Source organism: Aphelocoma coerulescens, chromosome 2, assembly GCF_041296385.1.
Source record: "Aphelocoma coerulescens isolate FSJ_1873_10779 chromosome 2, UR_Acoe_1.0, whole genome shotgun sequence".
Lineage (NCBI taxonomy): Eukaryota > Metazoa > Chordata > Aves > Passeriformes > Corvidae > Aphelocoma > Aphelocoma coerulescens.
The window spans coordinates 142,420,712-142,434,170 of NC_091015.1; the positions used below are offsets into that span (position 1 = coordinate 142,420,712).

Here is a 13,459-nt window from a genome sequence, read left to right on the forward strand (position 1 = left end):
AAAGTTTAGCAATACATCAGGATGATCTACTGTAGTAGGAGGGGGACAGGATTGACAACGCAGACTCAGCTTCTTGCTACTTATCACTAATACATTAATATAAATTAAAAATCAATACAGCAGGGTAGTGGAAGACAAATGCTAATGTCCATGAAGAGAGAATTTGTTAGATTCATCACCACTGTGCTGCCAGGCACATCACTAATTCTCCAGGACTGGAGAGGACAGAGACAAGCTGCTTTGTGCAGCAGAGCCAGAATTTGCATCAGCTCCCCCTCTGCGATTGATTCCTATGCCCTCATGCCCAAACCATCATCTTACAGAGACAGGACTTTGAATTATTGTGAGGAAGCCTGTCACAGAGCTACCCAAATTCTTTACTTCTGTCATTAAGAATGACCAGTGTGAATGGGAACACTTCTATTTCATCTGACGCACCATATCCTTGATTATTTGCAAGACAACCGATGACTCCTGTTATCTCAGTCAATCAAAATCCACATTGTATCAGCCTCAGGTGGAAAGCTGAAAATGAACGCAAACAGTCTGGTATGGGATAAAAGCCAAACACCATCTAACAGCAGCTTCTCCATTCATCAAACTTGGCCTCAGCAATGCTTGCTCAAGTTATTGTGCAAAAATCAGTATGAAAATAGTAATATAAAGCTCTTGGACAAAAAAGTTTTTCCTCACAGATGCTTAGTCTAAAGTTAAATTTTGACAAATTTGCTGCATGGATGCACTTACCACAAGGAGGAAGGAAAACTGGTGCCATGCAGTTGAGATTCTTTCTATATGACCTGCCTTTTAGGTATCTTTCATATACAAAAGGTCACTATCATGACAACTCAGAAAATATTCCTGAAGGTAACTTGCCACATTGTTTAAACTAGATTTATACCTTTGTGGGTTTTAACTGCATTAGGTAAGGAGCCTATCTTTAAAAATAACAATCACATCATTTTTAGTACTGTTATGTTCAGAAATATCAATCCTCTTGCAGTTTAGTAGCATGTTTCTCATAAGCACATGTATGCTTATTCTTCTATCAAAAAGGCAGCTGCAAATACCAAATCTTTAAAGAATTTAATAGAAGTAAGCATGTATTGAATTAAACAAAAGTAAAAACCAAGTCTTTTTCCCTTGTCAGTAACTCCCCACCCATGGAATTCATCCTTAAATTCTAACTTGTTTCTCCTTCAATGCAGACAATTATCTTCGTATGCATAAAGATAAGACTCCACTGCACCTTCTTTCCAACTACGTCATAGCAACTTAAACATTTAATACATATTCCTTTAAAGAAATTTGAGTGAATTTATTGTATAAAATTATGATTGGCATGGTACAGAAAAGTTCCTTTTAATGCACGTTTCCCATTAACTTGTACACAAATATTACAAGTATCAAGCAAAATGCAAAAGTCTTAAGAACTAATTCCATACTACAAAAGTGTTCACATAGTGAAGTTACTCTGGTTACAAAATGTCATGGAAATAAAAGCACTTCAAAATACGTATTTGGGAAATGTCTCAAATAATCAACGCAACCTTAAGTTAGTTTAAAAATGCAAAGAAAGAGATACCCTCTTCAAAACACTATTGTTCATTTGGCAAGATGGAGCAAAGTTCAGATCAGTTCACTGAAGAACTGTTCTTTCGAAGAAACAAAAAAAATAAAAAAAACCCTTTAGTTAAGAAAGGACTCAATTATACTGTGATGACAAATAACGCCATCAAAAATTTATCAGGCTCTCTTGTTTTCACACAGAGCTGTCAGAGGCAGAGATGTGTAAATGAACACTTCCAGGTATATACAGATTGCCTTTTCAAAAACCAACCAAGCAATCAAAACTAAACCCAAAACCAAATGAAACCAAAACCAACCAACCAAAAACCAAACAAAAAAAAACCCCAAAACAAACAAAAAACCCCCTCGAAAAACAAAAAAGACCCCAAGCCCCAAAACAACAGAAAGGAGACAATCTGAGCTTTGTTGTTTTCATTGAACTAGTTCAGCTCTTTAGGTCGCAGGACCCAAGAACATCAATCTGCAAAGGATACATATTTAAGGAATAAAATGGAAGCCCCCCACAAAGGAGCGCGCAGACGTTCGCTTACGTGAGTGCTGCACATCCTCTCAGTAAGGCTGTTAGAGGCTCTCAGATCTCTGCTTCCCAATGGCCTTGAAGACCCACTATTCTCAAGAAGACAAAAATGCCTGGACCCTACAAACAACCTTACAAAAAGGAAGCACAGTCGTACTGTTAGAAAATAACACAAAATTTTGAAGACTGAAAGCATCCTTAAAAACTCACACAAAGTAACTACAAAATAAGCAATACTTTACATTATTTTTGTATCAGATGACTTGCGTGTGTTTGAGCCACTGAACATTGGTATGTATATCTACATGAAACTCACACATACAGAACATCGTGTTCAGGCATTATTGTTGTTTTTCTTTTGGACACACACACAAGTAACTGTCAGGTTATCCAGTCTATTCAAATGCAGTGAAAAACAGTCCACAGCAGGCGTAAAAGGAGCAGTATCCAATACAGTGTTGTCTTGCAAAAATGGAGTCAGAATTCCTGAGTCTCAGAGACATTGCTCTCCTCTCCAATACTGGATTATTTCTTTTTCCAAGGAGAACCTCTCGTTTTCATTTCTTCACTCTGATGAAATTTGTAATAGATTGTGTCTTTTAAAAAATGTAAAACTAGTATAAAAGATGTGCCAACCAAAGTGAATTTTTAAAGCTTTTTAAAGGGAGAGGGGATCCACTTACAAAATAAAGGCCACCTTCTTGTAAAATTAGTACTGCTAATATCCCATCATTCTGTTTAGAGCAGAGATTTAGCTCCCTGTTCTAGAAGCCTTACCACATGCAGTCATGTGAGCTGAAAAACTTCATCCTTTTAACAATTAAAAATATCATCTATAGGACTAATGTGGAACAGCCCTTTGTTACAATCACCAAGGTGGCAAAACCAATTAAGTGTCATTCAAATAGTCATAGCAATCTAACTTCTGCATTTTCCCTTGTACTTTGCATATTACACAGTGTAACTTAAAATGTAATTTAAGAGCACTTCAGTCCCACAATGTAGGATTTAAGCTTGTGTGAATACATTTGCATGGCTCTGCAACATTTGTAATGATTTAGAAAAATACATTCAACCAAAACTTTATATAGGGTTCTATTTTTTTTTTTAAATCAAAAATGAAGAAAAAGCCAAATGGTCCCATCATTAGCTAAATAATACACTCTAAGTTCTGGAAGCAATTCCAAAGCAAAAGCACATTCAAGAATAACATATATAGAATTGCATACTTTCTCATTCACCTTTATCAGTAATAAAATTCTACTGTATATAATTATTCGGCCTTATAAATAATGCTAAGCAGAAAAATATTTACCTCTGTGCTACTTTTTTGTTTATAGAAGCATTTTTCAGTTTATAGGAGCAAAGGAAAAAAAAAACTAAAGTGCAGACTACAGGCCATGACAGGCATAATAAATGACCAAAGGTGCAGCCAAATTTGCATTTACATCTTAAGTTACTTTGCCATCTTCCTCATCTTACTAGAAGTCATCCCATGTGCAATTAAAGAGGTTGGTTTGTGCCACAGTACAACCTGTAATCACTTGTAATTTTTTAAAAATCTATTTCAATTGTCCATAGATATTTCTAGGCAACAGCTCAGGTTCACAAAACCTTACTTAGTTATTAACACTTGAAATCACACAATATTGACACCCCCTCCAGAGAATGCCACTGTCCTCTTGTTGCAGTATGTGGTTGAGCCATTGATGCTTGGCTGACTGGCTTTAACAAGTGATGTCTTCATTTCCATCTCACACGCTACAATAGCTGCATTGAGTTCCACTTGAGCCCGGTGAACGACATAAAACGAGAGTCCTATGCTTATGACAATCTGCAAATAAAACGAGAGTGTTGTGGGCTGCATAGGCTGTGGGAACCAACGCAAAGCAACTGACCTGAATGAAACAAGAACTTGTCAATGCAAAGATTCACGAAGGCATCTGTTGACTCAAAGCTTCACAGGCAAGACACTGGAAGGGAGACGAACTTAGCCAGTGAGGAGCTCTAAACCTACATATCCTAACAATGTAACCAGCATATCAGAACACAGACATTACATGGAACTTAAAATATTTATATAAATTGAAAAGATAACTTTCTTTCTGTTGAAACCCATATACTTGTTAAAAAGCAATCCTTTCAATAAAACACGAGTCAAGGTTTTAGCTGAGATCCTTCTTAGAAAAAAAAAAAAAAAAAGATAAAATCTTAAAAAAAAAATCAAGATATCTCATAGTGAGAGTCCCTTTGAAAGACTCAAGTTCTTCTACCTTATTTTAAGAATGTTAACTAGCTGGAATCTGCAGCTTCCTTTCAAAAAGCCAACACAACCTAGAGTTCTGAGCCCAAAACCTGGACTTCGTTACTAACTGGTAGGGCTATGTTTTCTTCAACATGGAGGACTGCATGGCAGACGGGGCTGGAGTATCACTGAGTAAGACAACTGACAAGTATGAGCACAGGACAATTGCAGCTGGAAGGCACCCTGGCAGTCTCTAGCCCAACCAGCTGTTCATAGCAGGGCTGGCTGTAAGATCAAGACAGGCTGCTCAAAACTTTTGTCCAGTCAGGTCTTGAAAATTGTAAAAGAATAGAGATTTCACCACTTCTCTGGGCACTCTGCTCCAGTGCTTGACTACCCTTGTGGTGAAAAAGACGTTCCTCACCAATTTAAGTTACACATTTCAAAAGCTGGCCAAGAGTCACAATGATACTATAGACACTAAGTTTTGAATAGATAGGAAAAATTCTATTCTAGAAGCTTACTCAAATATTTAAATTTGACTTGGTTTAGAAATAGTACTACCAGTAACCTGGTAGTTTTTATCTATTTCCTAGATAAATAATAAAAAAATATATATATACATAGACAACCATGAAATGTGATGGATTTTCAGAGCTATTTACTAAATCAAAGTCCCATCAAAGCTCAGCCAGGTGAAGCACTCAGCAGATGCCTGAGAGACAGTGGGAGAAGGCAAATACTTCCTCCACTAAAGGCTTCCCCTTCAGTTATTCAGTCACATCCCAAGGACTGGTCTCAAGGAGGTTAGTATTCCTTTTAAAACATTCAGGTTATCCAGCTACCACTTACCTGAGAAACAGTTATGTTACAATCTATATAATCTGCAAAGGAGAGTCAATGTCAATTCAAAAAAACCCAAAAATATATAAATGGGAGGGGAAAAAAAGAAAAGACCACTAAAAGCTACTACCCTGGAAATAACATTTCATGACTAAAATAATAGCTGATCAAGAAACCATTGATTTTCTCTTTTACCTATCAAGACTATCTGCCCCACACTTACAAAGGTATTTTCAATACTCATAATCCTGTTTCATGAAAGCTATAAATTATAGGTTCTATTTAAGAGCACACAAATTTCAGGGCAAGGGGGGGAAGGTATGTTTAAAATGGTCCTAGACTTAGTTTTCTATGTTAGCATTGTTGAACATGATTTTTATGACTGTAAAAACTGAGGAACAGCAATTACTGCAGTACCTACTGAAAGTCTGCAAACCATGGTAACTGATAGTCAAGCACAGCCTGAAGCACTGCCACTGTCAGAGAAGGTTTTAATATATAATTCTGAAATACCCATAACCTCTATGCTCATAATGGTCTCACACCTAAGTCTTACACCCAAGATTATTTGACTAATTTAATTATTTGATTATTATGATAAATTATTTCAAGAAGTAAGGTCATGTAAAGGTATTTGATATACTTCTCATTAATTTACTCACTTGTAAAATTAGGCTATTCTGATTTAGGCATTAGGAAAATGTTACTCTCCAGCATTTTTAATCCTGAATACCTATGCAAAACTGGGATGCTGAGTGCTAACAGTGAACACTGCACAGGTGCTGGGTCTACATACACATAAACTTTTGTGTAGGGGTGGTTTGACAAGTCTAAAATTCAGCAGATTACCCTACAAGGTAAGAGAAGAAAACTTACCAAAAACTGTGTCAGAAAAAGAGAACACTGAGTAAGTTCTGCTTTGTGTTCTGGTGAGGTGTGAGAGAATTTTCTAACAGCATAAAACAAAATCTAAAGAAATCAGTACACTGCAAACCCATTTTTCTGGGTATCTAGCAGTCAACAGGAATCACAGACAGACAGTACTGTTACCAAGGTCTATGAAAGCAATTATTTTAACTGACCTGTAAACCAAATACAAAATAGCCACTAACACTTTGTTCTGCAATCACATCCTCCATGGTGCGCAATGTAGTGCCCAAGTACGAGTTCAGGAGCTGAGTAGGAAGCAGCCCAAGTGAAGAAGCCATCAGGTAGTTGGGTAGTGACAAATCTGTAATCTGAGTAAAAAGAATAAGAAATCAAACACAGTTCCGACACAATCTATGTGTGCAAACAACCAGACTACCACTTCCCACAATCATCCCTGCAAAATCATGAAATATTCTGCATTCCTTCACTGAAACTTTGATTCACATATGGGGGAAGAAAATACAACAAATTAGTATGTATCTAGTTTTCATCTGGCCTTTTAAAGGTACTAGGTTTGATTTCATTTCACCTCATGTTATGCAACATCTCTGTGCAAAAGTCATTAACTGACTAAAACACAATTACACTGCTCACAGAAGGTATTTATTTTTACCTGGTGAACAGAGCCCTTGGATTTATGAGCATTTACTTGTGAGAAGAAATTACTTTATCAAATGTGAAGGTCTAATGTAAAAATCTGTTTTTCATTTTACATGTATGGCAAATAATACAAGAGGTAATTGCTCAAAATGTCACTGTGTTAAATATGATCCAGGTAAACAGAATGGCAGATACAATTTGTGCTGGGCAAGTTATGAGCTCATTAAGATACACATTCAGTGTATCAGTGATTCCTATGAGCAATATCCATCTATAGCTATACTGATATATATGAGTATTAAGACTGTCTACCAAAAGTATTTTGCATCACACTTAAATTAGGGAACAAAACAGTACACACAGATATAGGCTTTATTCATTTCTTTGGAAAAAACACTAATACTACTTCGGTATTTTCTTCTCTTTGCTGTGAAATTTCTGTTCTGTGTCAATAGGTGGATATATGAGTTTACATGGGAACAAAGTACACAGTACCAGCTAAATTAGGATCAGCAGCCATTGGGAAATATTAAAGGCAAGTGTCATAAGGTCAAAAGATATTTACACAAGAAAAAAGAAAACAGGAGGAAACTGGGTTAAAAATGAGTATGAAAATGATGATTTTGAAAACAAGCAGTCCAACAAATTTTCCACACAGTTCAGCTGATAATAACAGAGATCTAATTAAGAACAGCCCTAACACTGAGAGCCTACATGGAAATTATTGACCTTGCCAGTTTTGTAAAATGTTGAATACCAAGGAATAGCAGCAATGTTACTCATTTCATCATCCTATTCTTAAAATAAACTTTAGTTACTGTGAAAGTCACAGTGCTGAATTCTAAGAGCTCTAAGCACCATCAGTGGAAAGTTTTTGGGAGGAAGGGCAATGGAGCAGCAGAATGCAATGAAGCATAAAGATTAAGAATAATTCACTGGAACAAGATCCAATAAGCCATTTCCAAACTTCACACTGCATATTATACTTCCCACAGACTGAAATACATACCAGCACCACGAATATTATATTTCCTTCTCTATACAAGATTAATTTAGATTTATAATGAAAAAGGATTACATAATTATGTCAGAACTTAACATTTGACCAATATTTTCAAAAGACTTTTTTAAACATTGTTGTAATCTGGGCCACGTAATAAGAATGCACAGTCCAAACTTCCCGTATTGCCAGGGGAATGAAGGAGCTGCTATTAAAAAGTTTCTGAAATACTAACGCAGAGGCAAGATTTGCTAAGTAGGACACTATCATTACATCAAATGGAGCTGGGAAAGTTCCCAAAGATTCCTTTGACACTCCTGGCACCTCTCTCATTTCTGTAGATGTATTAAGGTCACTTCAGTTGCACACCTGGATGTGTCCTGAAACAACTGGACCTCCTGTGTCATGAGAGAGATTGTTTCCAAATGAAGGGGAGACTGCCAGTGGATACATCGAATTGCAGCTTATGCTTTCCACTGCAATGAAAGCTAAGGAGAGGGTGAAAAAGATTTTGAGATGCTCTTTTAACTAAGCTGTAGGTTTAGAGCTAGTTGTATCCCTTTCCCCAGAGTGCACAGGAAGTGCACAGCATCCCTGCCTAAGGAACTAGAGAAATTGTCAATAAAACTTACACTTTCCATACTTTTCTTTCTAGGAACTTTACCTGTTCTATGAACCTGCCAGACTGGCATCTGTATGGCCAGGATGCCTAACAGAGTCTACCAGGGCTCTGTTTCTGGTGAAAGCTCAAGCCAGCAAAATTAACCCGGAAATCCCAAACCAAGCATGGATACAATTGTGTTACAGGCCACAAGAGAAATGCATTTAAACTGTATTTAAATACAATTAGGAACTACCTAACTGCACTGATAACAATAGCCACGAACTCCCCCACTAAGCCTTGGACAGGCTTCGTCCTGTGGAACCTTTGTGTGTTCTTTGCAGCTGACACCTTTGGTTCAGCACTGTCAAAGAATAAATGCATCTGTCAGGACTTTGCTGGGTGCTCCCATGGCTTTAGGGATTGCAGCACAATTTCTCTTCCCTCAATTTACAAAGCCCTGTGTTTCAGATCAGGTAGGCTTAATGACCAAGAGCAAAGTTTAACTCTGGTGCACCTTTTTTTTCCCCCAAAAAAAAGCCCAAAACAACCTCCCCTCCTCCAAAACCCAACACCACCCACTCAAAAAAACCCCAGTAAATAAAAAAACCAAACCAGTTGTCAACTTTCCAACAAGCAGAGCAAGCAGTGTGCATGTTCTTGGAAAGCAAGTACCATTTCTTCTACTCTGACTTCATTGTATGCATTTCTGAACCCAGAGAGGCACACTTGAACATTCAGATTTTTTAATCAGATTATTTCTTTCACGTAATATTCCTCTTAATGAGGGGGGGAAAGTATGAACTCTCATCTAACCTACATCTGGCACTACAAATAATCAGTTTGCACAAATCTCACTCCAAGAACACACTCGTGGGAAGGAGATGATAACCTGCATACCAGGCCTCCTTACAGGCCTGCCTCCAAAACACTCAGGAGTTGCCAAGGTGAGAGAGCTGAGTGTGGACAAACTCATCAGTAAGAGCTATCAACCCAGCCCAGCAGCCCAGGCCGCCCTGGCATCAGGAGTGATAATGAAGCAGAACTCACTCAAAAGCAATACAAACATGCTTTCAGTTAGCAAGTGCTAAGTCTTCCAGACAGGCAAGTAAATACATTACTTTGCCTCTCTACTATCAGCAGAACGACCTTTTAGGAAACTAGATCTTCATGTCTGGCTGGTAAAACACTAAGGAATTTGTGTGAATTTTCTTCTTGTGCTACTTCAATTAGTAAGATTTCCTCACTTACCAAATCCTAAGAACCTCTTCCATCTTTCTCTATATCCCCTACAAGTCAGCCTCCCGAAAACCCTCAGCAGATGGTACATGCCACTGAACAAGTGCTTGTAGAAATCATTTAATCCCAGCCCTGCAGATGACCCTGCTCACATCAAGGTTATGCCTTTCCCTGAAGCTCATGTGTCCACTTCCTTCCTTCTCTCTCATTTAAGTATTCTCAGTACCTCCAGTTTACTTAAAAACATCCACATGGAAAACATGCTTAGACCAAACCACTGGAAAACTAAAGATGTGTACTCTTTCTTAAGTTCACTGTTCTTTAAAAAATTAATCCTTTTCAAATTCATTGCTGAAGTTGCTAGCATGGGGAAATGCATTTCAAACCTAAAAAGAGTGTTAAGTTTTCAGGTAAGTCAGATTTCAGGGAAATGACAGCTTGGTCTGTGTAGGTAGAAAACTGTATTTTTTATGTAACTTAAACTTGACTCAAAGTGAGAAACTGTCTTGAATTCCTAGATTTGTATGCAACACTTTTCAGTGATCTAGTAGCTCACATCAAATGTTCTCAGTGAAAAATTGAGTACGCACTATGTTTTGACTATGCTGCAAAGCAGTAAATCAGGAATAATAAACATAACCACCAAACTAAAATTAGCAAAAAGCATCCAAGTTACTTGGCATAACTCAAGCATCTGGCTTCATCTCATTTCCTATCTACTATTTTAACACTGAAACCATCCACTTGGAAAGAAAATTATTTAGCCTGCAGAACATGAATACAAACCACAGTGATTTACAGCATCATTTTAATATTGAACTGGCCCAAATACTCTGCTGAACAGTGTTTCCAACAGAATGGTTATGCCAGGAAGGAAATAATTTTAACTTGGTAATTCTCTGGTCTGTTCTTCAGATCCAATACTACTCTGTATCATCCGCTGACTACTTCAAGTGACACCCTGGAAGCTATGAACAACCAGAGTACAACAGCTCTCCCCAGTTCAGGAGGGTCACAGCACAGCAGAAGCTTCATCTGCTACACTGGACCTCGGGCTTCAGGAGGGACTCTGCTCCCAGCTGGGCAGGTCTAAGCCTCTTCAGTCCTGCAGTAACATATGTTAACAAATAAAACAGCAGAGGTTCAGCTGTTCAGTTTCTCATTCTTAACAAGCAAATGGTTAAAGGATCTGCTTAAAAAGAAATTTTAAGTTGCTACAGCTCTTATGGACAGAGATTACAGCTCTGGAGATGAATGCTCCAGTACACATAGTTTTATATACAGCAATTTAAAATACTTGGTGCGAATGTTACACCCCAAAATTGCATGGATTAAATTTTACTTAAAAAACAAATTTGGTATTCAGTGACCTACTAATTGCAGACAGATGATTCTGTCAAAATTAAGCAAGTGCTTCAGAAGGGTACAGGATCAGGACTGCAGACAGGGAAAGGAAGGTGGGCTATAATAAAGTGACAGACCAAACCACTTGTTTAGACAGTCACTTATGTTAAAGAACATACAAGTTACTGATAACATTTTAAGTATTTCACAGTCCAGTTTGCTTTGTTTTGACTTCTCCAAGTTAGTAGATACAACTGAGGCTAACACAGCCAAAACCAGATCCTTCAGACAAAGAAGTCGGGAAGCAACGAGGGTCTGAAATTGTCAGCAGCAGCATGACAATACTCAAAAAGAACACCCTCCATGTTCTTCTTTACTTGTTTCTTTAACATGATCAAACAGACCAAATGAATGTTACAATCTTCTCCCGAAAGTAGAAAGAAAAGCAAGACTAATGCTTTTCCACACTCAAGTTTAAACTAACTTTCAGTGCTACTCTAGTGTACAGTCCCTTTTCAGGTCTGAGGCTACATCCTGCTCTGCCCAAAACCTGCAACCTATCTTGTAGCATGGACTTAACACCCTGTATGGATTTGCCAGATGCATACTACAATCACCAACCACATCGAGAAAGAATTTTAATCTGTCCACTGCTTTCTTTCCAATATGATTACTTATATTAAGTAGTTTAGGAAGATCTGGCAAGACTTCTCAACTCTTGCCAGCTTTTAAAGCGGATCATTTTAAAAGCACAGACACCTCATAACTGTTGAGTTCTCCCCAGATTTTGCTATGCAGCACCTTGGTGATTCTAACACCAGAATACAGTCTTGAAAGACAAGAGAGCAACTCGAACACAATGCCAGTGAGCAAGACATCTCAAAAATCTGCCTGCTGTTCCTCTACATGCACAGAAGAGCAGGCGGAGAGGGTTGTTTTGACTGTTCTTAAGAGGGAGAAACCACGGCTTGTTCCCAGGAAAGGAGGCGACCTCCACCAATAACAGCAGCCACTATGCCGAAAGACGTCCTTCCCACACTTCTCTTTCTTGGCCGCACAGCCCAGGCAGGGACTCACCGCGAAGACGGCATTCTGCAGCCCGAAGGGGATCAGCGTCAGCCGCGACAGAACCACCACCTTGAGGCCGCTGCCGCCCTCCACGACACGGACGATGGCACTGAGCGTCCCGCTGCCCTGGATCCTGGTCCGTGCCCAGCGGGCCAGCAGCCGCTTGCAGGCCACGTGGGCGACAAAGGTGCCGACGAGGACGCCGAACACCATCAGCCCCATGCCCAGCACGAAGCCGTAGAGGTAGCCGGCAGCCACGTTGAGCAGGATATAGCCCCAGCCGCAGGGGAAGGACACGACGATGAAGCCCACGGTGAAGAGCAGCACGCCGGCCAGGCTGTCCAGGCTCTCGGCCCAGAGCAGCAGGTCCCGCAGGTACTGGCGCACCAGGGCCAGCGAGGCGAAGCAGACGGCGGCCAGGACGCTCAGGCTGAGGCAGCTCTTACACCAGCAGGTGCCCAGCAGGCAGCAGGAGCAGCGCCAGCCCCGGGCCTCGGCCAGCCCGTGCCCGCCGCCGCCCGGCTCGGGCAGCTGGCAGAGCAGCAGCTCCGCGGGCGGCAGCCCGTCCTGCTCCGCGCAGGACCCCAGCAGCAGCCCGCCGGCCCCCGCCGCCTCTGCCGGGACGAAGCCGACGGTGTTCCCGCTGCTGCCGCCTCCCGCCGCCGTCCCGGCGGCTCGGGACAGCCAGCGGCCCAGGTCCTGCCGGGAGCCCTGCACCGCCGCCTGCTTCACGGCCCGGGAGAGCAGCTGCAGCGCCGCGGCCCCCGCGCCCCACATCCCCCCACCCCGCCGCCCGGCTCCAGCGCCGCCGAGCCGCGCAGCCCCTTCGCTCCCCGCCTCTCCACGCAGCCTGCGGGCAGGGGCGGCCGCTCCCTCATCGCCCCGCCATGGCCCGGCTGCCGAGCCCGGCCGAGGGCCGGGCGGGGGCGGGGAAGCGGCGGCGGGGAGGGCGGGGAGGAGGGGGCCACGCTTCACCGCCGCCCGGCGGGCGGAGGGACCGCGGCGGCCTCCGCGCCGCCTCTCGCCTCGGCCGCGCCGCCGGGGCTGCGGCGTTAGACGGCGGCGGGGCCGCTCTCTCCGTCCCGGCAGTGGCAGCGGCGGCCCTGGCGGAGCGCGAGTCCCGGGGGGCGGCGGCAGCGGGGGCGGCGGCAGCACCGGGGCTCCATCTCCCTGCGCGCTGGGCTCCCGCTCCGCTCCGGAAAGCGCCTTCTCGGAGCGGCGGTGCCGATGTGGCAACCCAGGGAGGAAGGAGGCGAGGCTCCGGCGGCAGCAGCACCCGGCCCGGCTGCAGGGCTCGGCGGCGGCGCCCAGGCTCCGCCTCCTGCCCCGCCCCGGGAGCGCCGCGCCGGCCGGGTGTGCCCCAGCGGGGTCCCGCCGCCCGCCTCGCCCGAGCCTCCCCGTGCTGCACGCCCCGCTCGGCCCCGGTGCCAGCAGCCCGCATTCCTGGCAGAGCCGTAACCCGCAGGGTTTGGAGGAGCCGTG

At 42.3% G+C, this 13,459-nt stretch overlaps 1 protein-coding gene across 1 annotated transcript; it reads right to left on the minus strand.

Moving 5' to 3' along the window:
- Positions 1-1,303: 1,303 nt before the first annotated feature.
- Positions 1,304-12,888, minus strand: TMEM64 (transmembrane protein 64). The gene is made up of 3 exons (XM_069005073.1): positions 11,987-12,888; positions 6,278-6,433; positions 1,304-3,941 (listed from the first exon to the last, which is right to left on the minus strand). Exons 1-3 carry the CDS (start codon positions 12,752-12,754, stop codon positions 3,747-3,749), a joined length of 1,119 nt encoding a protein of 372 aa, XP_068861174.1. The 5' UTR covers positions 12,755-12,888; the 3' UTR covers positions 1,304-3,746.
- Positions 12,889-13,459: the final 571 nt, after the last annotated feature.

Bases quoted from the DNA above. Each gene is read 5' to 3' on its own strand.
- TMEM64 (XM_069005073.1), bottom strand. From the start codon at position 12,754: ATGTGGGGCGCGGGGGCCGCGGCGCTGCAGCTGCTCTCCCGGGCCGTG. The intron at 6,434-11,986 runs GTGAGTCCCTGC...CTTTTTACTCAG, and splicing joins TGCAGAATGCCGTCTTCGCG to ATTACAGATTTGTCACTACC. The intron at 3,942-6,277 runs GTCAGTTAAAAT...TTTTATTTGCAG, and splicing joins ATTTTGTATTTGGTTTACAG to ATTGTCATAAGCATAGGACT.